The sequence below is a fragment of the Somniosus microcephalus genome, unplaced genomic scaffold (genome assembly GCF_052327205.1).
Source record: "Somniosus microcephalus isolate GS21.2 unplaced genomic scaffold, FLI_Smic_1.0 unresolved_chr2, whole genome shotgun sequence".
NCBI lineage: Eukaryota > Metazoa > Chordata > Chondrichthyes > Squaliformes > Somniosidae > Somniosus > Somniosus microcephalus.
Genome location: NW_028225180.1, coordinates 74,898,867 through 74,924,776, shown reverse-complemented (window position 1 = coordinate 74,924,776; position 25,910 = coordinate 74,898,867). Strand labels below are relative to the sequence as shown.

The window sequence follows — 25,910 nt, the reverse complement described above, 5'->3', positions numbered from 1 at the left end:
CTGGGCTCACTATCACTGTAACCTCCTCCAGCCCTACAGCCCTTCCAGATCTCTGGGCTCACTATCACAGTAACCTCCTCCAGCCCTACAACCCTCCCAGATCTCTGGGCTCACTATCACAGTAACCTCCTCCAGCCCTACAACCCTCCCAGATCTCTGGGCTCACTATCACTGTAACCTCCTCCAGCCCTACAGCCCTTCCAGGTCTCTGGGCTCACTATCACAGTAACCTCCTCCAGCCCTACAACCCTCCCAGATCTCTGGGCTTACTATCACTGTAACCTCCTCCAGCCCTACAGCCCTCCGAGGTCTCTGAGCTCACTATCACAGTAACCTCCTCCAGCCCTACAACCCTCCCAGGTCTCTGGGCTCACTATCACTGTAACCTCCTCCAGCCCTACAACCCTCCCAGATCTCTGGGCTCACTATCACAGTAACCTCCTCCAGCCCTACAACCCTCCCAGATCTCTGGGCTCACTATCACAGTAACCTCCTCCAGCCCTACAACCCTCCCAGATCTCTGGGCTCACTATCACAGTAACCTCCTCCAGCCCTACAACCCTCCCAGATCTCTGAGCTCACTATCACTGTAACCTCCTCCAGCCCTACAACCCTCCCAGGTCTCTGAGCTCACTATCACTGTAACCTCCTCCAGCCCTACAACCCTCCCAGGTCTCTGAGCTCACTATCACTGTAACCTCCTCCAGCCCTACAACCCTCCCAGATCTCTGGGCTCACTATCACAGTAACCTCCTCCAGCCCTACAACCCTCCCAGATCTCTGGGCTCACTATCACAGTAACCTCCTCCAGCCCTACAACCCTCCCAGATCTCTGGGCTCACTATCACAGTAACCTCCTCCAGCCCTACAACCCTCCCAGATCTCTGGGCTCACTATCACAGTAACCTCCTCCAGCCCTACAACCCTCCCAGATCTCTGAGCTCACTATCACTGTAACCTCCTCCAGCCCTACAACCCTCCCAGGTCTCTGAGCTCACTATCACTGTAACCTCCTCCAGCCCTACAACCCTCCCAGGTCTCTGAGCTCACTATCACTGTAACCTCCTCCAGCCCTACAACCCTCCCAGATCTCTGGGCTCACTATCACAGTAACCTCCTCCAGCCCTACAACCCTCCCAGATCTCTGGGCTCACTATCACAGTAACCTCCTCCAGCCCTACAACCCTCCCAGATCTCTGGGCTCACTATCACAGTAACCTCCTCCAGCCCTACAACCCTCCCAGATCTCTGAGCTCACTATCACTGTAACCTCCTCCAGCCCTACAACCCTCCCAGATCTCTGGGCTCACTATCACAGTAACCTCCTCCAGCCCTACAACCCTCCCAGATCTCTGGGCTCACTTTCACTGTAACCTCCTCCAGCCCTACAACCCTCCCAGGTCTCTGAGCTCACTATCACTGTAACCTCCTCCAGCCCTACAACCCTCCCAGATCTCTGGGCTCACTATCACTGTAACCTCCTCCAGCCCTACAACCCTCCCAGATCTCTGGGCTCACTATCACAGTAACCTCCTCCAGCCCTACAACCCTCCCAGATCTCTGGGCTCACTTTCACTGTAACCTCCTCCAGCCCTACAACCCTCCCAGGTCTCTGAGCTCACTATCACTGTAACCTCCTCCAGCCCTACAACCCTCCCAGATCTCTGGGCTTACTATCACTGTAACCTCCTCCAGCCCTACAGCCCTCCGAGGTCTCTGAGCTCACTATCACAGTAACCTCCTCCAGCCCTACAACCCTCCCAGGTCTCTGGGCTCACTATCACTGTAACCTCCTCCAGCCCTACAACCCTCCCAGATCTCTGGGCTCACTATCACAGTAACCTCCTCCAGCCCTACAACCCTCCCAGATCTCTGGGCTCACTATCACTGTAACCTCCTCCAGCCCTACAACCCTCCCAGATCTCTGGGCTCACTATCACTGTAACCTCCTCCAGCCCTACAACCCTCCCAGATTTCTGGGCTCACTATCACTGTAACCTCCTCCAGCCCTACAACCCTCCCAGATCTCTGGGCTCACTATCACTGTAACCTCCTCCAGCCCTACAACCCTCCCAGATTTCTGGGCTCACTATCACTGTAACCTCCTCCAGCCCTACAACCCTCCCAGGTCTCGGAGCTCACTATCACAGTAACCTCCTCCAGCCCTACAACCCTCCCAGATCTCTGGGCTCACTATCACAGTAACCTCCTCCAGCCCTACAACCCTCCCAGGTCTCGGAGCTCACTATCACTGTAACCTCCTCCAGCCCTACAACCCTCCCAGATCTCTGGGCTCACTATCACAGTAACCTCCTCCAGCCCTACAACCCTCCCAGATCTCTGGGCTCACTATCACTGTAACCTCCTCCAGCCCTACAACCCTCCCAGATCTCTGGGCTCACTATCACTGTAACCTCCTCCAGCCCTACAACCCTCCCAGATTTCTGGGCTCACTATCACTGTAACCTCCTCCAGCCCTACAACCCTCCCAGATCTCTGGGCTCACTATCACTGTAACCTCCTCCAGCCCTACAACCCTCCCAGATTTCTGGGCTCACTATCACTGTAACCTCCTCCAGCCCTACAACCCTCCCAGGTCTCGGAGCTCACTATCACAGTAACCTCCTCCAGCCCTACAACCCTCCCAGATCTCTGGGCTCACTATCACAGTAACCTCCTCCAGCCCTACAACCCTCCCAGATTTCTGAGCTCTGTGGGAACAGGATTCACTTTACTTGGGTACCTCGCTATTCTTTCTGCGCAGTCTGTGAGACCAGCACACAATGAGTTAAAAGTGAAAACAGCTTTCTGCTGAGCATGGGTTGTAAATTGAGTAAGGGGGTTTTAAAGCAAAATGAATCTGCACACATCAGAGGGCTGACCTGTGTGCCTTTCAGGTCGAGGATCAGATCACTTGTGTTTATATGGTAATAAATTATGGGAAGTTTATTACAGTAATAAAGACGAGTTGAGTGCCTGGTTGTTTAGTTTATGTTGTCATTCTGTTGGCATGTGTGTGTATCTTTGATGTACTAAGATTTATTGATAATATGCATGGAAGGTGATCAAAGGTGAAAATTGGTAGAAGAAATGTAAGGGAACACTGTTTAGTAGCTCACACTGGAATCGTGGATAGTGTGATGTCTCAACAGCAGCTTGTTCTCATACTGGACTGGTGTAGTATGAAAAGACTTGTGCACTCATACTGGACAAGTATAATATGAAAAGACTTGTGCACTCATACTGGTTGTGGATAGCATGAGGTTTCAATGAAGACCTGATCCTGCATTACTCCAGCTGAGTGTGTGTGTCTGTAATCTGACGTTTAAAGTAACGAAATGAAAAAGAACAAGAAAGCAGCCCAACAAGCTCCTCCAATTCTGGCCTCTTGCGCATCCCCCGATTTTCATCGCTCCACCATTGGCGGCCGTGCCTTCAGCTGCCTGGGGCCCTGAGCTCTGGAATTCCCTCCCTAAACCTCTCCGCCTCTCTCTCCCTGGCCGGAGTAAACAGACGCTTGGGTGTATCTGAGCGCACGTTACCTTGTTCCAGGGGTTGCTTGCGCGTGCCGTTATTCCTGGTACCCTACCTGGGACTGGGCCCGGTTCTGATCCAGCCACGTCAGGCAGGAGAAGTTCTCCCGAGGGATGGAGGGAGCCGACGTCATGGCGACCAGGCAGTTGGCATTGGCTGGGTTGGCCACCACCAGGACCTGAGCGACGAGAGGCAGAGAATGAGATGGCAGCAAGGTTCTCGGGGAACACAGCAACACAGCACCTTTCACACTAGACCACACCAGTAAGGGGTTAGTGTTTCCACCTGCCCTCGTGGTATGACCCCTTCTAGAACCAAAATATTTCACGGCACAGGTGCAGGCCATTCAGCCCATCGCCCCGTGCCTTCTCTCTGAAAGAACTCTACCTTTAACCTCATTCCCTACCTTTTACCTGCACCCTTTTAATTTTTACGTTTTTTAAAATATTTATCACCTTATTAATGTCAGAGAGCCACATATCCAAGTCTGGCCGATGGCCCAAAGATGGGCGGCATTGTAGGCAGTGTAGATGGAAGCATAAAATTACAAAGGGATATTAATAGATTAAATTAATGGGCAAAACTGTGACAAACGCAAATGTGAGGTCATCCTCTTTGGACCTAAAAAGGATCGAACAGGGTACTTTCTAAATGGTGACAAGCTAGAAACAGCGGAGGTCCAAAGAGACTTGGGGGGGGGGGGGGGGGTCCAGGTACATCGATCATTAACATGTCATGAACAGGTACAGAAAATAATCAAAAAGGCTAATGGAATGCTGTCCTTTATATCTGGAGGACTAGAGTACAAGGGGGTAGAAGTTATGCTGCAGCTGTACAAAGCCCTGGTTAGACCACACCTGGAGCACTGGGAGCAGTTCTGGGCCCCACACCTTAGGAAGGATATATTGGCCTTGGAGGGAGTGCAGCGTAGGTTTACCAGAATGATACCAGGACTCCAAGGGTTAAGTTCCAAGGAGAGATTACACAAATTAGGAATTTAGAAGGTTAAGGGGTGATCTGATCGAAGTTTTCAGGATATTAAGGGGAACTGATCGGGTAGAGAGAGAGAAACTATTTCCGCTGGTTGGGGAGTCTCGGACTAGTGGGCATAGTCTAAAAATTAGAGCCAGACCTTTCAGGAGTGAAGTTAGGAAACACTTCTACACACAAAGGGTGGGAGAAGTTTGGAACTCTCTTCTGCGAACGGCAGTTGATGCTCGATCAATTGTTAATTTTAAATCGGAGATTGATAGATTTTTGTTGAAGAAAAACTTGCATTTCTCCAGCGCCTTTCACGATCTCAGGACGTCCCAAAGCGCTTTACAGCCATTGATGTACTTTTGGAGTGTAGTCACTGTTGTAATGTAGGAAACACAGCAGCAAAGTTGCGCACAGCAAGCTCCCATAAACAGCAATGTGATAATGGCCAGATCAATTTTTTTAGTGATTTTTTTTAGCGATGTTTGTTGAGGGATAATTATTGGCCGAGGACACTGGGGATAACTCCCCAGCTCTTCCAATAGTGGCAGTGGGATCTTTACGTCTTGGTTTAACGGCTCATCCGAAAGATGGCACCTCTGACAGTGTAGCACTCCCTCAGTACTGCCCCTCCGACAGTGCAGCGCTCCCACAGTGCGGTGCTCCCTCAGTACTGTCCCTCCGACAGTGCGGCGCTCCCTCAGTACTGCCCCTCCCACAGTGCGGTGCTCCCTCAGTACTGTCCCTCCGACAGTGCGGCGCTCCCTCAGTACTGTCCCTCCGACAGTGCGGCGCTCCCTCAGTACTGCCCCTCCGACAGTGCGGCGCTCCCTCAGTACTGGCACTGGGAGTGTCAGCCTGGATTATGAGCTTGAATGTCTGGGGTGGGACTCGAACCCACGACCTTCTGACTCAGGAGACGAGAGAGAGAGACCCACTGAGCCACGGCTGTCACAAGTGTCAGGCGAGTTCGGGGTTGGGCTCAGTTGTGCAATGCCTCTCCCGGACGAATAGACTGTGAACGTCGAAACTCGTGGTGTGCTGGGAGGGGACGGGGCTCCTCAGTAACGGTCAGGGGAAGGAATTCTATGGGGGCGGTGTTGGGGGGAGAATAAACAGGAGGAGGGAATCAGGCCCCCTACCTTGACTGTCTTCTTGGCATACGCATCCAAGGCTTGCCCTTGTAATCTGAATACCCGAACGTTAGCCTTCAACAGGTCGCTCCTCTCCATGCCCTCCCGCCTGGGCATCGCTCCAAGCAACACAGCGACATCCGCGCCCCTGTAGGCCACCTCCTCCCGGTCTGTCACAGTGACCTCTGCTGGGGAGAACGGTTCGATTAAAGTCACAGGCTGCGTCAGGAGAGTAGCCGCCAACATAGGAGGTTTCATCGCATGACCACCCGCCTCCTTCCCCGCCATTGGTCGACCAAAGCAAGGCCCACCCCCCTGCCTTCCCACGGCCAATCGGGAGGCAGACAGACTCTCCGTCACCTGATTGGATGGTCCTTGACTGTCGGTCAGCCATTTCCGCCCCGCCCATCACCAATATTTTTATCACTAAGAAAAAAAGTGTTCAAGGAGAATTTAAAATGGAAACACCATTTTTTTTTACTGTCCTTATGGTGTTGCTCGCGGTGGTGTCCTGGAGATTAAACTTCAATTAATTGCACTGGCCTTGGGATACAAGGGCTTGGCAGACGGCATCGTGCATTGAAAATATTAGGGCAGTGTTTCGTGTAATGGGAGAGAATGTTGTGATCCGTCAGGGACAGACAGTCCTGTTATAAAGAAAGGCTCCCATTTCTACAGCACCTTTCACCACCTCAGGACATCCCAAAGCGCTTTACAGCCAATGAAGTGCTTTTTGAAGTGTGGTCACTGTTGTAATGTAGGAAACACGGCAGCCAATTTGCACACAGCAAGATCCCACAAACAGCATTGTGATAATGACCAGATCATCTGTTTTAGTGATGTTGATTGAGGGATAAATATTGGCCCAGGACACCAGGGAGAGCTCCCCCCGGCTCTTCTTCCAATAGTGGCCGTGGGATCTTTCACGTCCACCTGAGAGAGCAAAAGGGGGCCTCAGGTTAACATCTCATCCGAAAGACGGCACTCCCTCAGTACTGCCCCTCCGACAGTGCAGCGCTCCCTCAGTACTGCGCCTCCGATAGTGCGGCGCTCCCTCAGTACTGCCCCTCCGACAGTGCAGCACTCCCTCAGTACTGCCCCTCCGACAGTGCGGCGCTCCCTCAGTACTGCCCCTCCGATAGTGCGGCGCTCCCTCAGTACTGCCCCTCCGACAGTGCGGCGCTCCTTCAGTACTGCCCCTCCGACAGTGCGGCGCTCCCTCAGTACAGCCCCTCCGACAGTGCGGCGCTCCCTCAGTACTGCCCCTCTGATAGTGTGGCGCTCCCTCAGTACTGCTCCTCCGACAGTGCGGCGCTCCCTCAGTACTGCCCCTCCGACAGTGCGGCGCTCCGAGTACTGCCCCTCCAACAGTGCGGCGCTCCCTCAGTACTGCCCCTCCGACAGTGCGGCGCTCCCTCGGTACTGCCCCTCCGACAGTGCGGCACTCCCTCAGTACTGCCCCTCCGACAGTGCGGCACTCCCTCAGTACTGCCCCTCCGACAGTGCGGCGCTCCCTCAGTATTGCCGCTCCGACAGTGCGGCGCTCCCTCAGTACTGTCCCTCCGACAGTGCGGCACTCCCTCAGTACTGCCCCTCCGACAGTGCGGCGCTCCCTCAGTACTGCCCCTCCGACAGTGCGGCGCTACCTCAGTACTGCCCCTCTGACAGTGCGGCGCTACCTCAGTACTGCCCCTCTGACAGTGCGGCGCTCCCTCAGTACTGTCCCTCCGACAGTGCGGTGCTCCCTCAGTACTGCCCCTCCGACAGTGCGGCGCTCCCTCAGTAGTGGGAGTGTCGGCCTGGATTATGGGCTCAAGTCTCTGGAGTGGGACTCGAACCCACGACCTTCTGACTGCGAGACGCGAGAGTGCTACCCACTGAGCCACAGCTGACAGCTGTACGAATCAGTTCTGGTGGGGAGGGGGCTCAATGAGTTCACCCCTGACTGGGTGAGTCACACAGGCCAGGAAGGTCACAAGTTCGAGTTCCTCTTCTGCACTGAATTAGCCGGGATAGGGATAGAAGGAAGACCAGCTCCAGTGTTCCTGCTCCTGATCACTTCCCAGCACACAAGTCCGTGCTGGAACGGTTAATCGGCTGTTTGACTCTGGGAGGCATCACAGCTGAGAGGACTCGCCCCACACCCACCCCCCGACACCAGACAGGCGTGCAAGCGGGCAGCTTCCCCGAGGAGTCACTGCACAGCCATCAGTGTGGGGACTGTGGCTGATTCGCCCCCTTCCTAGGCCATAGAACTGGTGCCAATTACAGTGGCCCCAAGCACCAGGCTGATAGGTAGCAGTGCAGGCTGGCCGTGGTACCTTCCTGTGCGGCTCCGTGACGCACCCTGCCGTGCATCAACCCAAGAATCCATCGGTTGAGGCTAGATACACAGGAGGGCAGTTAGGGGACAAGCCACAAATACAAATTGGTGCGCAGTTCTGGTCGCCATCATTATAAAAACATAGAAACATAGAAGATAGGAGCACGAGGCGGCCATTTGGCCCCTCGAGCCTGCTCTGCCATTTAATTAGATCATGGCTGATCATCCAAATTCATTACCCTGTCCCTGCCTTCTCCCCATATCCCTTGATCCCTTTATAAAAAGGATATTGAGGCACTGGAGAAGGTGCAAGAAAGTTTCACAAGGGTGATACCAGGACTGAGCGGTTATACCGATCAGGGAAAATTGAACAGGCTGGGGCTCTTTTCTCTAGAAAGGAGAAGGCTGAGGGCTGACCTGATCGAGGTCTTTACGATTATGAAGGGGTTCGATAGGGTAGACGTAGAGAAGATGTTTCCACTTGTGGGGGAGACCAGAACTAGGGGCCATCAATATAAGACAGTCACTAATAAATCCAATCGGGAATTCAGGAGAAACTTCTTTACCCAGAGAGTGGTGAGAATGTGGAACTCGCTGCCACAGGGAGTGGTTGAGGCAAATAGTATCGATACATTTAAGGAAAAGCTCGATAAACACATGAGGGAGAAAGGAATAGAAGGATATGTTGATAGGGTGAGATGAAGAGGGGGCGGGAGGAGGCTCATGGACCAGTTGGGCCGAATGGCCTGTTTCTGCGCTGTAGACTGAATGTAAATGAATATCAATGTTGCTTTATCTTGACATGGAGTTTGTTTGGACATCTGACCCCTGGGCCATTGCTCGTTACCTTGAAGGAGGTGAAAGGCACAGTCCTGCAGCTCCATTGCTACCCCGTCCAGCACACCCAACATCGAGGGGACGTCCATCAGGACCAGAGCAACAGGCTGCAAGAGCAACACGAGTAAAGTGATTCATTTTGGTAGGAAGAATGAGGAGAGGCAATATGAAGTAAATGGTACAATTTTAAAGGGTGTGCGTGAACAGAGAGACCTGGGGGGTGTGTGTGCATGTAATGAAATCTGTTTGGCTTGCCTGTATTCGTTTTGCACTCATGTATATTACCCTCCCCCACACGGTGTATAGTTTCACTTCCTCTTTCCTGACTAACCTGGCAGCACGGTGGCATAGTGGTTAGCACCGTTGCCTCACAGCGCCAGGGACCCGGGTTCAAATCCGGCCTGTGTGGAGTTTGCACATTCTCCCCGTGTTTGCGTGGGTTTCCTCCGGGTGCTCCGGTTTCCTCCCACAGTCCAAAGATGTGCGGGTTAGGTTGATTGGCCATGATAAAAATTGGCCCTTAGTGTTAGGGGGGATTAAATACGTGTGGTTACGGGGATAGGGCTTGGGTGGGATGGTTGTCGGTGTAGGGACCGGGTGCTAGGGTTTGGATGATCAGCCATGATCTCGTTGAATGGCGGAGCAGGCTCGAAGGGCCGAATGGCCTACTCCTGCTCCTATCTTCTATGTTCCAGGTCTTGGCTCTTGGCTCCGCCCCTGACTTCTCTTACTTAAAGATCCCTGGATCTGTATGACTCATTCCTGTGAGCCAGTCGGTGTGTTGAGATGTTAGCTCTGAGCTTAGTGATTAAAAGCCAACTTGTTAAAGTCTATAACTTCTAGTTTTGTGGTTATTGAAGGCACATCAGTGCACAAATCTTTGAAGGTGGCAGGATAGAGTATAAAAGCAAGGAAGTGATGCTAAACATTTATAAATCACTGGTTAGGCCCTAGCTGGAGTATTGTGTCCAATTCTGGGCACCGCACTTTAGGAAGGATGTCAAGGCCTTGGAGAGGGTGCAGAGGAGATTGACCAGAATGGTCCCAGGGATGAAGGACTTCAGTTATGTAGAGAGACTGGAGAAGCTGGGGTTATTCTCCTTAGAGCAGAGAAGGTTAAGGGGAGATTGACCAGAATGGTTCCAGGGATGAGGGACTTCAGTTATGTGGAGAGACTGGAGAAGCTGGGGTTGTTCTCCTTGGAGCAGAGAAGGTTAAGGGGAGATTGACCAGAATGGTACCAGGGATGAGGGACTTCAGTTACGTGGAGAGACTGGAGAAGCTGGGGTTGTTCTCCTTAGAGCAGAGAAGGTTAAGGGGAGATTTGATAGAGGCGTTCAAAATCATGAGGGGTTTTGATAGAGTAAATAAAGAGAAACTGTTTCCAGTGGCAGGAGGGTCGGTAACCAGAGGGCACAGATTTAAGGTGATTGGCAAAAGAACCAGAGGAGGAGATGAGGAAAAATGTTTGTACACATCGACTTGTTGTGATCTGGAACGAGTTGCCTGAAAGGGCGGTGGAAGCAGATTCAATAGTAACTTTCAAAAGCTAATTGGATAAATACTAGAACGGCAATGGGGAAAGAGCAGGAGGGAGTGGGACTAATTGGAGAGCTCTTTCAAAGAGCCGGCACAGGCACGATGGGCTGATTGGCCTCCTTCTGTGCTGTGAGATTGTAAGGAATTGTAGATTACACTTGTCATCGGTCAGTTGGCTTTCAGTATCTCACAAGTGCACAAAGGACCCATTACACTGCTAGTCAAGACGAGCTGGCCTACTTTGCACTCCGACCTCTCTGAGAGAGGTTGGAACTGGTTCCTGCAACTTCACACCTCAGCTGTGCTACTGGGGCAAAAGGGCATCAACTTCACACTTGGTGTAGCTCGGAGGCTAATCGGTGGGGCTGAGAGCAGAAAAAGGTCGCAAAGTGTCAAAGGCCACAAGAAAACAGAGCACATGACAAAGTAAGATCAGAAATGGAGAGATAGACAGTGAGGGATTGGAGATGGAGGGAGAGACACTGAGGGATTGGAGATGGAGGGAGAGACACTGAGGGATTGGAGATGGAGGGAGAGACACTGAGGGATTGGAGATGGAGGGAGAGACACTGAGGGATTGGAGATGGAGAGAGAGACTGAGGGATTGGAGATGGAGGGAGACACTGGGGGATTGGAGATGGAGGGAGAGACACTGAGGGATTGGAGATGGAGGGAGAGACACTGAGGGATTGGAGATGGAGGGAGAGACTGAGGGATTGGAGATGGAGGGAGAGACACTGAGGGATTGGAGATGGTGGGAGAGACTCTGAGGGATTGGAGATGGAGGGAGAGACACTGAGGGATTGGAGATGGAGGGAGAGACACTGAGGGATTGGAGATGGTGGGAGAGAGACTGGGGGATTGGAGATGGAGGGAGAGACACTGAGGGATTGGAGAGGGAGGGAGAGAGACTGAGGGATTGGAGATGGAGTGGGTTTAAGAGGAAGAAAACAAGAGATAAGCTCACCCTATTTAAACGTATCTTGTGTGGGCTGACTAGGAATGGAGTTTGTTGGTTGCTCTGAAACAATCTGTGTCCCAGGATTAACCCTACATGAAGTGGGGTGTGATGGCTGTATCATACTTGCCTGCTCTTTCCCAAACACCTCTCCATTGGCTATGCTGTGCAGCAGGGAGTAGGCAATCTGGCCGGCGGCTCCCGTCACCAATACCCTCACTGGGTCAGCCTGCAACCAGGTTTGTAGGAATAAAAAAAAGCATCATCGTAACAAGATCTTTAATCATGTAGCAGTCCAGCCGTCAGTAGCATCCCTGCACCCTAGGAATATATCACATTAAACAGCTACGCTCAGGGCAGTGCAGTCCCCATGATCTCAGGTTGAGCTGTCTCCAAGTAACTGCATGTCAAAGCAGTTGGTTCTGTTCCTCTGATCGGCTCTTCCATTACAGCCCAAGACTGCTCCTATATCTTAAGAGATACTTACATAGAATGGACAAATGCTTGGAAGAGCTGTGACATACCGAATGGATTCCTAATAGAGGACCCCACAGTACAGGAAGGGTCATAGAGTCATAGAGTAATACAGCACGGATAGAGGCCCTTCGGCCCATCGTGTCCGCGCCGGCCATCAAGCCCTGTCTGATCTAATCCCATATTCCAGCATTTGGTCCGTAGCCTTGTATGCTATGGCATTTCAAGTGCACATCCAAATGCTTCTTAAATGTTGTGAGGGTTTCTGCCTCCACAACCCTTTCAGGCAGTGAGTTCCAGACTCCAACCACCCTCTGGGTGAAAAAGTTCTTTCTCAAATCCCCTCTAAACCTCCCGCCCTTTACCTTGAATCTATGCCCCCTAGTTATTGACCCCTCTACTAAGGGAAAAAGCTCCTCAGCATCCATCCTATCTATGCCCCTCATAATTTTGTACACCTCAATCATGTCCCCCCTCAGCCTCCTCAGCTCCAAGGAAAACAAACCCAACCTGCCCAGTCTCTCTTCATAGCTGAAGCGCTCCAGCCCTGGTAACATCCTGGTGAACCTCCTCTGCACCCTCTCTAACGCGATCACATCCTTCCTGTAGTGTGGCGACCAGAACTGCACACAATATTCCAGCTGTGGCCTAACCAGTGTTTTATACAGTTCCATCATAACCTCCTTGCTCTTATATTCAATGCCTCGGCTAATGAAGGCAAGTATCCCATATGCCTTTTTTACCACCTTATCCACCTGTTCCGCCGCCTTCAGGGATCTGTGTACTTGCACACCCAGATCCCTCTGACCCTGTGATCGCACTAGACGGGGTGCAGAGGAGATTTACCAGGATGTTGCCTGGGCTGGAGAATTTTAGCTATGAGGAAAGATTGGACAGGTTGGGGTTGTTTTCTTTGGAACAGAGGAGGCTGAGGGGAGATTTAATTGAGGTGTATAAAATTATGAGGGGCCTAGATAGAGTGGACAGGAAGGACCTATTTCCCTTAGCAGAGAGGTCAATAACCAGGGGGCAGAGATTTAAAGTAATTGGTAGAAGGATTAGAGGGGAGTTGAGGAGAACTTTTTTCACCCAGAGGGTGGTGGGGGTCTGGAACTCACTGCCTGAAAGGGTGGGAGAGGCAGAGACCCTCATCACATTTAAAAAGTACTTGGATATGCACTTGTAACCTACAGGGCTACGGACCAAGAGCTGGAAAGTGGGATTAGGCTGGAGAGCTCTTTGTTGGCCGGCGCGGACACGATGGGTCGAAATGGCCTCCTTCCGTGATGTAAATTTCTATAGGGGAAAAATTCGGTTGTTTTGCTCCTCCCGTTAACACCCTAAGAGGGCGCTAACAGGGCGCAAAGCAACTAGCGCCCGGGCGTGGTGCTGCCAACGCCTCCCGCGAGATTCAGTGGGAGGTTAGCAGCGACAGTAACCGTTAGCGCCCTGCGGCGATGACGTCATCGCCGTGCGCAGCGCCCCGGCCGCGATCTTCGGTATCGCCCCCAGACTCAGGGGGGCCTACCTGCGGCAGGGGCGGCGCTAATTAAAGGCAAGGTGCCAGGCGGCCATTTTGCCTTTAGCGCCTTCCAGCACCTGCACCCTCTGCCGTCCCCGGACTCCCCAGCAGCCCCCGCCCCCCCGCGGAGTGCCGACTGCGCTCCGTGAGCCCGGCACTCCTCTTGAGTGCCGCGCTCTTTTTGCCCGCACTCCGATCCCCGGTGGCCCAGCTGGGCCCCGGGTCGCGCTGCGCTAGACCCCTCCCCTTTAAGAAGGGCAGGGAGGCTTGCAGTACAGCGGCGCGACGTGCCGCAGCACATGGCGTTGCGGCATGTAGCGCCGCGATATTCCCTTGCAGCGCCCCAAGAGGGGTGAGGGGCCTTTCCAGTAGGGCGCTACCGATGCGTTTTGGCCGCGGGGGCGCTAATTTTTTCGGGCGGTGAAGTTAGCGTCCCAAAGGGGGGGTGGGGGGAGACTCAATTTATCCCCCTATGATTCTAACCTGAAGAATCAAAGCTTCCTCACAAAGAGTGAACACCCATCAATTGCCTCAGAATCGCTCATGGTAGATGCTGCCACTTTCTCCATAAATGGAAGATTAAAGCATCCCCATCATGCGACGGTGGAGCTCCTGATCAGACCCTGGAGCACATCATTGAGCACTGCCCTCAGAGGAAACTCACAGGCAGCCTACAAGACATCCACGCTGTCACACCAGAAGCTTAGGCCTGGATATCTGCCTTAGATATTGACATTTGATTTGCTACTGCCACACCAAAGAAGAATGTACAGCACAGAAAGAGGCCATTCGGCCCAACTGGTCCGTGCCGGTGTTTGTGCTCCACACCAGCCTCCTCCCACCCCTCTTCATCTCACCCCATCAACATATCCTTCTATTCCTTTCTCCCTCATGTGTTTGTCCAGCTTCCCTTTAAATGCATCGATGCTATTCACCTCAACCACTCCCTGTGGTAGCGAGTTCCACATTCTCACCACTCTCTGGGTAAAGAAGTTTCTCCTGAATTCCCAATTGGATTTATTAGTGACTGTCTTATATTGATGGCCCCTAGTTTTGTTCTCCCCGTACTTCTATCACCTCACTCCCTCACCTATCATGACCACAGGGTGTGGTTGAGGCGAATCGCATAGATGCATTTAAGGGGAAGCTAGTCAAGCTAGACATGAAGGAGAAAGGAATAGAAGGATATGTCGATAGGGTTACAAGAAGAAATGATCCTTTCCTCACTTCTAGCCTCCTATCTTGCCCTCTCTCCCTCTCCCAATCTTGTGGTAATTGCTCCTCCGAATTTTCCTCTTATTCCATCCTAATCTCCGACACCACCTTGCTCCTCCCTCGGTGTGTTTACATCTCCCCCAGCGCCTTAAGACCCACACCTCCCAAATCTTCCCTTCATCCTTTATTTAAATTTTAAAATTATCATCCTTGTTTTCAATGGCCTCGCCCCTCCCTATCTCTGTAACTGCCTCCAGCCCTACAACAGCCCCCACATGGGAGACTGGTCAAGAAGGTAAGAGCCCATGGGATCCAAAACTGGCCTAGTGGCAGGAGGCAGAGGGTGACGGTCGAAGGTTGTTTTTGTGACTGGAAGCCTGTGTCCAGTGGTGTACCGCAGGGATCGGTGCTGGGTCCCTTGCTGTTTGTGGTCTACATTAAAAGATTTAGATATGAATGTAGGCGGTATGATCAGTAAGTTCGCAGATGACACGAAAATTGGTGGGGTGGTAAATAGCGAGGAGGGAAGCCTCAGGCTACAGGACGATATAAACGGGTTGGTCAGATGGGCAGAACAGTGGCAAATGGAATTTAACCCTGAAAAGTGTGAGGTGATGCATTTTGGGAGGACTAACCAGGCAAGGGAATACACAATGAATGGTAGGACCCTAGGAAAGACAGAGGATCAGAGGGACTTTGGTGTGCATGTACTTAGATCCCTGAAGGCAGCAGGACAGGTAGATAAGGTGGTTAAAAAGGCATATGGGATACTTGCCTTCATTAGCCGAGGCATAGAATATAAGAGCAGGGAGGTTATGATGGAGCTGTACAAAATGCTAGTTAGGCCACAGCTGGAATACTGTGTGCAGTTCTGGTCGCCACACTATAGGAAGGATGTGATTGCATTGGAGAGGGTGCAGAGGAGATTCACCAGGATGTTACCTGGGCTGGAGCGCTTCAGCTATGAAGAGAGACTGGACAGGCTGGGGTTGTTTTCCTTAGAGCAGAGAAGGCTGAGGGGAGATCTGATTGAGGTGTGCAAAATTATGAGGGGCGTAGATAGAAAGGAACTTTTCCCCTTAGTAGAGGGGTCAATAACCAGGGGTCATAGTTTCAAGGTAAGGGGCAGGAGGTTTAGAGGGGATTTGAGGAAAAACTTTTTCACCCAGAGGGTGGTGGGAATCTGGAACTCACTGCCTGAAAGGGTGGTAGAGGCAGGAACCCTCACAACATTCAAGAAGCATTTAGATGAGCAGTTGAAACGCCATAGCATACAAGGCTACGGACCAAGTGCTGGAAAATGGGATTAGAATAGACAGGGCTTGATGGCCGGTGTGGACACGATGGGCCGAAGGGCCTCTTTCTGTGCTGTATAACTCTATGGGGGAGAAATTCGGTTGATAGCGCCACCGATTAACGCCTAAAGAAGCTGAGAAGTGGGGCGCTAGCCAATTTCCGGGCGGGCGCAAGGCGCCTAGCCCCATATTGAGCATGCATTTAGCGCCGGCACTAAATCTTAGCGCCCGCTCATGGGCGCAGGCTGATTATGACATCATTTGAGTGTGCAACGCCTTTTGGGTGCCCCGGACCGGAAATTCAGTGGCGCCCCCCTCCGTAGCGCCTGGCGCTAATAGTGACAGCTTACCTGGACCTAACCAAGTCACTCTCGGGCTGGAGGAGCGTTATTTAAAGGGGACTGGTGTGGTTTAAAAGCGGCAGCCATTTTTGGATCACAACTTCCTCGAGAGCTACAAAGAGTTGCTGAGCTGCACACTGAGAGCCATTTGACCACTGAGCCAATGTAGGCAGACGATCTTCAGCCTTCTGACCATCACCTTGCTGTTGGTGAGCCTTGACAACAGGGGACCTTCCTGTGGGCACTTATTATGGGGGCTGCATTGGAGGGGAATGTCCTGCTGCTGAATGATCTGGAAAGGGCACTGAGACGCTGGGAGAGGGGGGCGGGCATGGCCAGATGGAGGAGGGCCAACAGACGTCGCCACAGCAGACCTTACGCTGGCAGGGTTATCCGACAGCAGTTTTCCTACAAGAGTAGCGTGCAGCGCCTGATTTAGCGCCGCAATCATCTTTAGGGGCGCTGCAACCCAATATCGCGCTAGGTGGCGCTAAATTGCGCCTGGCGCTAAACTTTGCGCATCGCCAGGACTAGCGCCCCAAACGTGGCTATACCGAATTTCTAGGCCTGTGACTCTACAACCCTCCGAGATCTCTGCGCTCCTCCAACTCCGGCCTCTTGCGTATCCCCGATTTTAATCGCTCCACCATTGGTGGCCGTGCCTTCAGCTGCCTGGGCCCTAAGCTCTGGAATTCCCTCCCTAAACCTCTCCGCCTCTCTCTCCTCCTTTAAGATCCTCCTTAAAACCCACCTCTTTGTCCAAGCTTTTGGTCGCCTGTCCTAATATCTCCTTATGGGGCTCGGTGTCAGTTTTTGTTTGGTAATCGCTCCTGTGAAGAACCTTGGGACGTTTTACTACATTAAAGGTGCTGTGTAAATGGAAGTTGTCTACAAACCCAAGTGTTTAGTCACCTCCCCAATACTTCTAGATTTCTCTCAGTTCCTCCCCTTCTGTTTTCCACCTGGTTGTGTCAGTCATCTGGTCATAGAGTCATAGTCATAGAGTTTTACAGCACAGAAAGAGGCCCTTCGGCCCATCGTGTCTGCGCCGCCCATCCATCCCTGTCCAGTCTAATCCCATTTTCCAGCACTTGGTCCATAGCCTTGTATGCAATGGCATTCCAAGTGCTCATCCAAATGCTTCTTGAATGTTGTGAGGGTTCCTGCCTCTACCACCCTTTTGGGCATTGAGTTCCACATTCCAACCACCCTCTGGGTGAAAAAGTTCCTCCTCAAATCCCCTCTAAATCTCCTGCCCCTTACCCTGAATCTATGCCCCCTTGTTATTGACCCCCCTACTAAGGGGGAAAGTTCCTCTTTGTCTACCCTATCTATGCCCCTCATCATTTTGTATACCTCAATCAGGTCCCCCCTCAGCCTTCTTTGCTCCAAGGAAAACAACCCCAGCCTGTTTAGTCTTTCTTCATAGCTGAGGCGCTCCATCCCAGGTAACATCCTGGTGAATCTTCTCTGCACCCTCTCCAAAGCAATCACATCCTTCCTATAGTGAGGCGACCAGAACTGCACACAGTACTCCAGCTGTGGCCTCACCAGCGTTTTGTACAGCTCCATCATAACCTCCCTGCTCTTATATTCTATGCCTCGGCTAATGAAGGCAAGTATCCCATATGCCTTTTTAACCACCTTATCTACCTGTTCCGCTGCCTTCAGGGATCTATGTACATGTACACCAAGGTCCCTCTGACCCTCTGTACTTCCTAGGGTCCTACCACTCATTGTGTATTCCCTTGCCTTATTTGTCCGTCCAAAATGCATCACCTCGCACTTTTCAGGGTTAAATTCCATTTGCCACTTTTCCGCCCATCTGACCAACCCGTTTATATCGTCCTGTAGCCTAAGGCTTTCCTCCTCGCAATTGACCACCCCACCAATTTTCGTGTCATCTGCGAACTTGCTGATCATACCTTTTACATTCTCATCCAAATCATTTATGTAGATCACAAACAACAAGGGACCCAGCACCGATCCCTGAGGTACCCCACTGGACACAGGCTTCCAGTCACAAAAGCAACCTTCGACCATCACCCTCTGCCTCCTGCCACTCAGCCAGTTTAGGATCCAACGCGCCAAGGCACCCTGGATCCCATGGGCTCTTACCTTCTTGACCAGTCTCCTATGCGGGACTTTGTCAAAGGCTTTACTGAAGTCCATGTAAACCACATCCACAGCATTTCCCTCATCCACCCCCCTAGTCACCCCCTCGAAAAATTCAATCAGATTTGTCAGACATGATTTACCCTTGACAAAGCCATGCTGACTATCCCCGATTAATCCTTGCCTCTCCAAGTGGAGACTAATTTTGTCCCTCAGAATTTTTTCCAATAATTTCCCTACCACAGATGTTAGGCTCACTGGCCTGTAATTCCCTGGTTTATCCCTGCTACCCTTCTTGTATAATGGTACTACATTAGCTGTTCTCCAGTCCTCTGGTACATCCCCTGTGGCCAGAGAGGTTCTGAAAATTTGTGTCAGAGCCCCTGCAATCTCCTCCTTTGCCTCCCACAGCAGCCTGGGATACATCTCGTCCGGGCCTGGGGATTTATCCACTTTTTGGCCTGCTAAAACCGCTAGCACCTCCTCCCTCTCGATGCTAATATGTTCAAGTATGTCACAGTCCCCTTGCCCGATTTCTATGTCTGCATCGTCTTTCTCCATAGTGAACACAGATGCAAAAAATTCATTTAAAACCCCGCCTACATCATCTGGCTCTACACACAGATTGCCACTTTGGTCCCTAATGGACCCTACCCTTTCCCTGGTTATCCTCTTGCCCTTAATATACTTATAAAACATCTTAGGATTTTCCTTTATTTTGCTCGCCAGTGTTATTTCATGGCCCCTCCTCGCCCTCCTAATTTCTTTTTTAAGTATGCCCCTGCACGTTTTATACTCCTCTAGGGCTTCTTTTGTCTTTAGTCTTTTGTAACTGCCAAAAGCCCCCCTTTTATTTCTAATGCATTTTTGTATATCCCTTGTCATCCAAGGTTCCCTTTGCTTGTTGGTCCCACCCTTGACCTTTACAGGAACATGTTGGCGCTGTACTCTCTCTATTTCCCTTCTGAAAGTCTCCCACTGTTTTGATGTGGATTTTCCTATAAGTAGCTGCTCCCAGTCCACTTTGGCCAGATCCTGCCTTATCATATTAAAATCGGCCTTCCCCCAATTTAGAACCCTTATTTCCGGGCCGTCTTTGTCTTTTTCCATGACCACCTTAAATCTCACCGAATTATGGTCACTGTCGCCAAAATGCTCTCCTACTGATACTTCCACCACTTGCCCGGCTACATTCCCCAGAATTAGGTCCAGTACCGCCCCCTCTCTTGTAGGACTTTCTACATGTTGGCTCAAAAAGCTCTCCTGGATGCACTTTAAGAATTTTGCACCCTCTAAGCCTTTCACACTCTGACTATCCCAATTTATATTGGGGAAGTTGAAATCCCCCACTATTATTACCCTATTATTTTCGCACTTCTCTGAGATTTGCCTACATATCTGTTCCTCTATCTCCCCCTGACTGTTTGGGGGCCTATAGTACACTCCCAGCAAAGTGCTTGCCCCCTTTTTGTTTTTAAGTTCTACCCATATGGCCTCATTAGAGGAACCCGCTAATATATCGTCCCTCCTTACAGCAGTAATTGACTCCTTAATTAATATTGCAACACCCCCTCCCCTTTTACACCCCCCTCTGTCTCGCCTGAAGATTCTATACCCCGGAATATTGAGCTGCCAGTCCTGACCCTCCCTCAACCATGTCTCCGTGATAGCAACAATATCGTACTCCCATGTGTTCAACAACAACTTCAGTTCATCCACCTTATTTGCAAGACTCCTTGCATTAAAATAAATGCCTTCCAGCCCTGCCATATTCCCTTTTGCCTTTACATATTTGCTCTGCCTTCCCAGCTGACTTGTTTTTTCCTCTGTATTTGGCTGTAAATCACCCCCTACTATAGCTCCACTCTGTACCCCATCCCCCTGCCAAGTTAGTTTAAACCCCCCCCAGCAGTGCTAGCAAACCTCCCCGCAAGGATATTGGTTCCCCTCTGGTTCAGGTGTAAACCGTCCGACTTGTACAAGTCCCACCTTTCCCAGAAGCAGACCCAGTGATCCAGGAAACTAAAGCCCTCCCCCCTGCACCATCCCTTTAGCCACGCATTCATCTGTTCTATCTTCCTATTCCTATACCCACTAGCACGTGGCACGGAGAGTAATCCAGAGATTACAACCTTTGAGGTCCTGCTCTTTAATCCTTCACCTAGCTCCTTAAATTCTTGCTGCAGGACCTCATCCCTCTTTTTACCTATGTCGTTGGTACCAATGTGGACCACGACCTCTGGGTGTTCACCCTCCCCCTCCAGAATGCCCTGCAGCCGCTCAGTGATATCCTTGACCCTGGCACCAGGGAGGCAACAAACCATCCTGGATTCACGTCTACGGCCACAGAAACGCCTATCTGTTCCCCTTACTATAGAATCCCCTACCACTATTGCTCTCCCACTCTTTTTCCCCCCTTCCTGGGCAGCAGGAGCACCCCCAGTGCCAGGAAGTTGGCTGCTGCTGCCTTCCCCTGGTGAGTCATCCCCCCTAACAGTATCCAAAGCGGTATACTTGTTTGAGAGGGGAATGGTCACAGGGGTCTCCTGCACTACCTGCCTGCTTCTATTGCTCCGCCTGGTGGTCACCCATTTCCTGTCTTCCTGTGCAGCCCTTCCCTGCGGTGTGACCAACTCACTAAACGTGCTATCCACGACCCTCTCAGCATCGTGAATGCTCAACAACCCATCCACCCGCAGCTCCAGCGCCTCAATGCGGTCTGCTAGTAGCTGCAGATGGATGCATCTCTGGCACACGTGGTCATCAGGGGCACCGGGGTCCCTGAATTCCCACATAGAGCAAGAGGAGCATATCACGGGGCTGGGCTCACCTGGCATGACCTTCCCTTTACTTAATTTAAATTAATTTACTACCACCAATTAAAAATATCTCTAAGGCGCTTGTATAGTCTACCAACAGTCCCTGCTACACCAGAAAAGACCCTAGTAACTATAAACTACATCTGGGTCTTGGACTTTTCTCTATGTTTCTCAACTTTAAAAAGAAAAACTGAACACAAGTTTTTTAGGAAACCATTGGACTTTGGCAAACTGTGTTGGCTCTAAAACAAGGGCTTGTTCCCCGTCTGGCTGCAGCCTGAACCCATTTAGCTTCCCTCCCATGTCCATCATTGATGCTGAATTCATTCATAGAATTATTGAATGGTTACAGCACAGTAGGAGGCCATTCGGCCCGTCGAGCCTGTGCCGGCTCTCTGCAAGAGCACTTCAGCTAGTCCCACTCCCCCCGTCCTTTCCCCGGAGCCCTGCAAGTTTCTTTCCCTCATATACTTATCCAATTCCCTTTTGAAAGCCATGATTGAGTCTGCCTCCACCGCCCTTTCAGGCAGTGCATTCCAGATCCTAACCTCTCGCTGCGTAGAAAAGTTTTTTCTTACGTCGCCTTTGGTTCTTCTGCCAATCACCTTAAGTCTATGTCCTCTGGTTCTCGACCCTTCCGCCAATGGGAACAGTTTCTCTCTATCTACTCTGTCCAGACCCCTCATGATTTTGAACACCTCTATCAAATCTCCGCTCAACCTTCCCTGCTCCAAGGAGAACAACCCCAGCTTCTCCAGTCTATCCACGTAACTGAAGTCCCTCATTCCTGGAAACATTCTCGTAAATCTTTTCTGCACCTTCTCTAAGGCCTTCACATCCTTCCTAAAGTGTGGTGCCCAGAATTGGACACAATACTCCAGTTGGGGCCGAACCAGTGTGTTATACAGGTTCATCATAATTTCCACGCTTTTGTACTCTATACATCTATTCATGAAGTCCAGGATCCCGTAAGCCTTTTTAACCACTTTCTCAACCTTAATCTTGCTTCTTGACAATTTGCCCCACACCTCTCATAAGAATTAGGAGCAGGAGTCGGCCATTTGGCCCTTCGAGCCTGCTCCGCCATTCATAAGATCATGGCTGATCCTCTACCTCAACTCCAGCTTCCCGCTCTATCCCCATATCCCTTTAATATCCAAAAATCTAAATAAGAACCTTGACAAATTCTGGCAGCGGTGGGATTTTGTCCCCGCAGAGACTGAAGTCTTAATCCATTATCTTTAATTTAGTACCTTATACTGCTTGGCCACGCTACCAGAGGGAGCCACTTTCAGAATTCAAACTCTCAACTGTCTAAGATGGGATTTGAATTCCTACTTTCCAGATCATTAGCCCAGGCCTACCAGATTACCAATAACCTTACTACTACACCACCAGACCTGATCTCCTGAAGGTGCTGACACTATGTGGGACGCAGTTCCCTGTACCTTACTTGGCGGGGGGGGGGGGTGTCACACCATCTTTTGTGGGTGAATCTAGACGGCGAGTGTGAGCAGGTTACATGGTAGGCATCACAGAGGGGTCCACATCTGCACACACACTCATGCTCTGAAGGAGTTGCTGGATAGTGATCCAGAGGCGTGCACCATCTACAAGGCACAAGTGTGATGGAATACTCTCCGCTTGCCTGGATGAGTGCAGCTCCAACAACACTCAAGAAGCTCGACACCATCCAGGACAAAGCAGCCCGCTTGATCGGCCCCCCATCCACCACCTTAAACATTCACTCCCTCCACCACCGGCGCACCATGGCTGCAGTGTGTACCATCTACAAAATGCACAGTGTCAGCCAGTGGCTCAGTTGGTAGCGTCTGTGCCTCTGACTTAGAAGGTCGTGGGTTCAAATCCCGCTCCAGTGACTTCAGCCCCATAATCCAAGCCGACACTCCCAGTGCCAGTACTGAGGGAGTGCTGCAGTCGAAGACGCAGTACTGAGGGAGCGCTGCACTGTCAGAGGGGCAGTACTGAGGGAGTGCTGCACTGTCGAAGACGCAGTACTGAGGGAGCGCTGCACTGTCGGTGGTGCTGACTTTCGGATGCGACGTTAAACCGAGGCCCCGTCTGCCCTCTCAGGTGAACATAAAAGATCCCACGCCCACTATTGGAAGAGGAGCAGGGGAGTTCTCCCCGGTGTCCTGGGCCATTATTTATCCCTCAATCAACGTCACTAAAACAGATTATCTGGTCATTATCACATTGCTGTTTGTGGGAGCTTGCTGTGCGCAAATTGACTGCCGCGTTTCCTACATTACAACAGTGACCACACTTCAAAAAGTACTTTAGCAAAATACTGCAGATGTTGGAAATCCGAAATAACAACAGAAAATGCTGGAAAAACTCAGCAAGTCAGGCAACATCTGTGGAGAGAAATTTGAGTTGACGTTTCGGGTTTGACCCTTCTTCAAACCCGAAACGTCAACTCAAATTTCTCTCCACAGATGTTGCCTGACTTGCTGAGTTTTTCCAGCATTTTCTGTTGTTATTTCAAAAAGTACTTCATTGGCTGAGAAGTCTGGCGGTTGTGAAAGGCGCTGTACAAATGCAAGTACTTCTTTCTTTTCAGCAACTCGCCAAGGCTTCTTCGGCAGCACCTCCCAAACCCGCGACCTCTTCCACCTAGAAGGACAAGGGCAGCAAGCGCACGGGAACACCACCACCTCCAAGTCACACACCATCCTGACTTGGAAATATATCAGCCGTTCCTTCATCGTCGCTGGGTCAAAATCCTGGAACTCCCTCCCTAACAGCACTGTGGGAGCACCTTCACCACACGGACTGCAGCGGTTCAAGAAGGCGGCTCACCACCACCTTCTCAAGGGGCAACTAGGGATGGGCAATAAATGCTGGGCCTTGCCAGCGATGCTCACATCCTGTGAGTGAAGGGCACTGAGGTCAACTCGTGCGTGTCTCTCGGTAACGTTCTGCCCCCTCGCACGGCCAGTCCCCACACAGCCAATCACATGGTCAGTTCCCACACAGCCAATCACATGGCCAGTCCCCACATAGCCAATCACACGACCAGTCCCCACGCAGCCAATCACATGGCCAGTCCCCACACAGCCAATCACACGGCCAGTCCCCACGCAGCCAATCCCCACGCAGCCAATCACACGGCCAGTCCCCACGCAGCCAATCACACGGCCAGTCCCCACGCGGCCAGTCACCACACGGCCAATCCCCACGCAGCCAATCACACGGCCAGTCCCCACGCAGCCAATCACACGGCCAGTCCCCACGCAGCCAATCACACGGCCAGTCCCCACGCAGCCAATCACACGGCCAGTCCCCACGCAGCCAATCACACGGCCAGTCACCACACAGCCAATCACACGGCCAGTCACCACACAGCCAATCACACGGCCAGTCCCCACACGGCCAGTCCCCACACAGCCAATCACATGGCTAGTCCCCACACAGCCAATCACAAGGCCAGTCCCCACACAGCCAATCACACAGCCAGCCCCCACACAGCCAATCACATGGCTAGTCCCCAAACAGCTAATCACACGGCCAGTCACCACACAGCCAATCACACGGTCAGTTCCCAGACAGCCAATCACATCGCCAGTTTCCCCCCCCTCCCTGCAGCCAATCACATGGCCAGTCCCACCCCCACAGCCAATCACACGGCCAGTCCCCACACAGCCAATCAAATGGCGAATCACATGATTGACAGTGCAGCTACCCGATGAGGTACCGGGCTCGTCTCCGATTAACCAATGAGAGGGCGAACCCGCTCCCTCGGGCCCAGGCGGCGGAGAGAAGCCTTGGGGGAGAGTTTCAGGCTTCAGCCCGGGTGGCGGAGGTTAGCGCGGGCGGGGGAGGCCGGACGGCAACAACAACTCACCATGGGCGGCATCTGTGAGCACAGGGCCGGGTCACTCGGCAACGGTCGGGGGGAGGATTCAAACCCGCACCTGGTAACAGGCCCTTCTCGCGGGATCAGGCCCCGCCCCCTGCCACAGGCCCCGCCCCCTGCCACTGGACCCTGGCAACAGGCCCCGCCTCCTGACCCCAGGCCCTGTCCCTGGGGGACAAGGTGAGGTCTCCAGACTCCTTTGAGCCAATGGCCGAGACTACTCACACCCCTGGTGTCCTGTCTGACCCTGAGATGAGCTTCCGACCACATATCCGCTCCCTCACCGAGTCCGCCTTCATCCACCTCCGTAACATCGCCCGTCTCCGCTCTTGCCTTGGCTCATCCGCTGCTGAAACCCTCATCCATGCCTTTGTTACCTCTAGAATGGACTATTCCAACGCACTCCTGGCTGGCCTCCCACATTCCACCTTTTGTAAACTTCAGCTCATCCAAAACTCAGCTACCCCGTGTCCTAACTCGCACCGAGTCCCGTTCATCCATCACCCCCTGTGCTCACTGCCCCGTGTCCTAACTCGCACCGAGTCCCGTTCACCCATCACCCCCTGTGCTCACTGCCCCGTGTCCTAACTCGCACCGAGTCCCGTTCACCCATCACCCCTTGTGCTCGCTGACCAACATTGGCTCCCGGCCCAGCAACGCCTCGATTTCAAAATTCTCATCCTTGTTTACAAATCCCTCCATGGCCCTCGCCCCCCATCCCTAGCTCTGTAACCTCCTCCAGCCCTGCAACCCTCCGAGATCTCTGCGCTCCTCCAATTGTGGCCTCTTGAGCATCCCCTGATTTTAATCGCTCCACCATTGGCGGCCGTGCCTTCAGCTGCCTGGGCCCCTAAGCTCTGGAATTCCCTCCCTAAACCTCTCCGCCTCTCTCCTCCTTTAAGACGCTCCTTAAAACCTACCTCTTTGACCAAGCTTTAGGTCACCTG

The 25,910-nt window shown here is 52.0% G+C and overlaps 1 protein-coding gene across 4 annotated transcripts in view; it reads right to left on the bottom strand.

Moving 5' to 3' along the window:
* LOC147092833 (malate dehydrogenase, cytoplasmic-like) overlaps nucleotides 1–25,334 on the bottom strand; it is a 39,437-nt gene extending 14,103 nt beyond the window's left edge. The window contains exons 1-5 of one of the 4 annotated variants that reach the window (XM_085976092.1): nucleotides 25,248–25,334; nucleotides 11,433–11,531; nucleotides 8,816–8,912; nucleotides 5,655–5,833; nucleotides 3,590–3,712 (exon numbers count right to left, since the gene is read on the bottom strand). In XM_085976092.1, coding sequence (XP_085832218.1) covers nucleotides 3,590–3,712; nucleotides 5,655–5,833; nucleotides 8,816–8,912; nucleotides 11,433–11,531; nucleotides 25,248–25,325 — 576 coding nt within the window. In that variant the 5' untranslated portion in view covers nucleotides 25,326–25,334. Of the gene's footprint in view, nucleotides 1–3,589; nucleotides 3,713–5,654; nucleotides 5,834–8,815; nucleotides 8,913–11,432; nucleotides 11,532–24,951; nucleotides 25,065–25,247 lie in introns of those variants that run through there. The other 3 variants (XM_085976088.1, XM_085976089.1, XM_085976091.1) reach the window with 3 other exon arrangements.
* Between the last annotated feature and the right edge of the window lie 576 nt (nucleotides 25,335–25,910).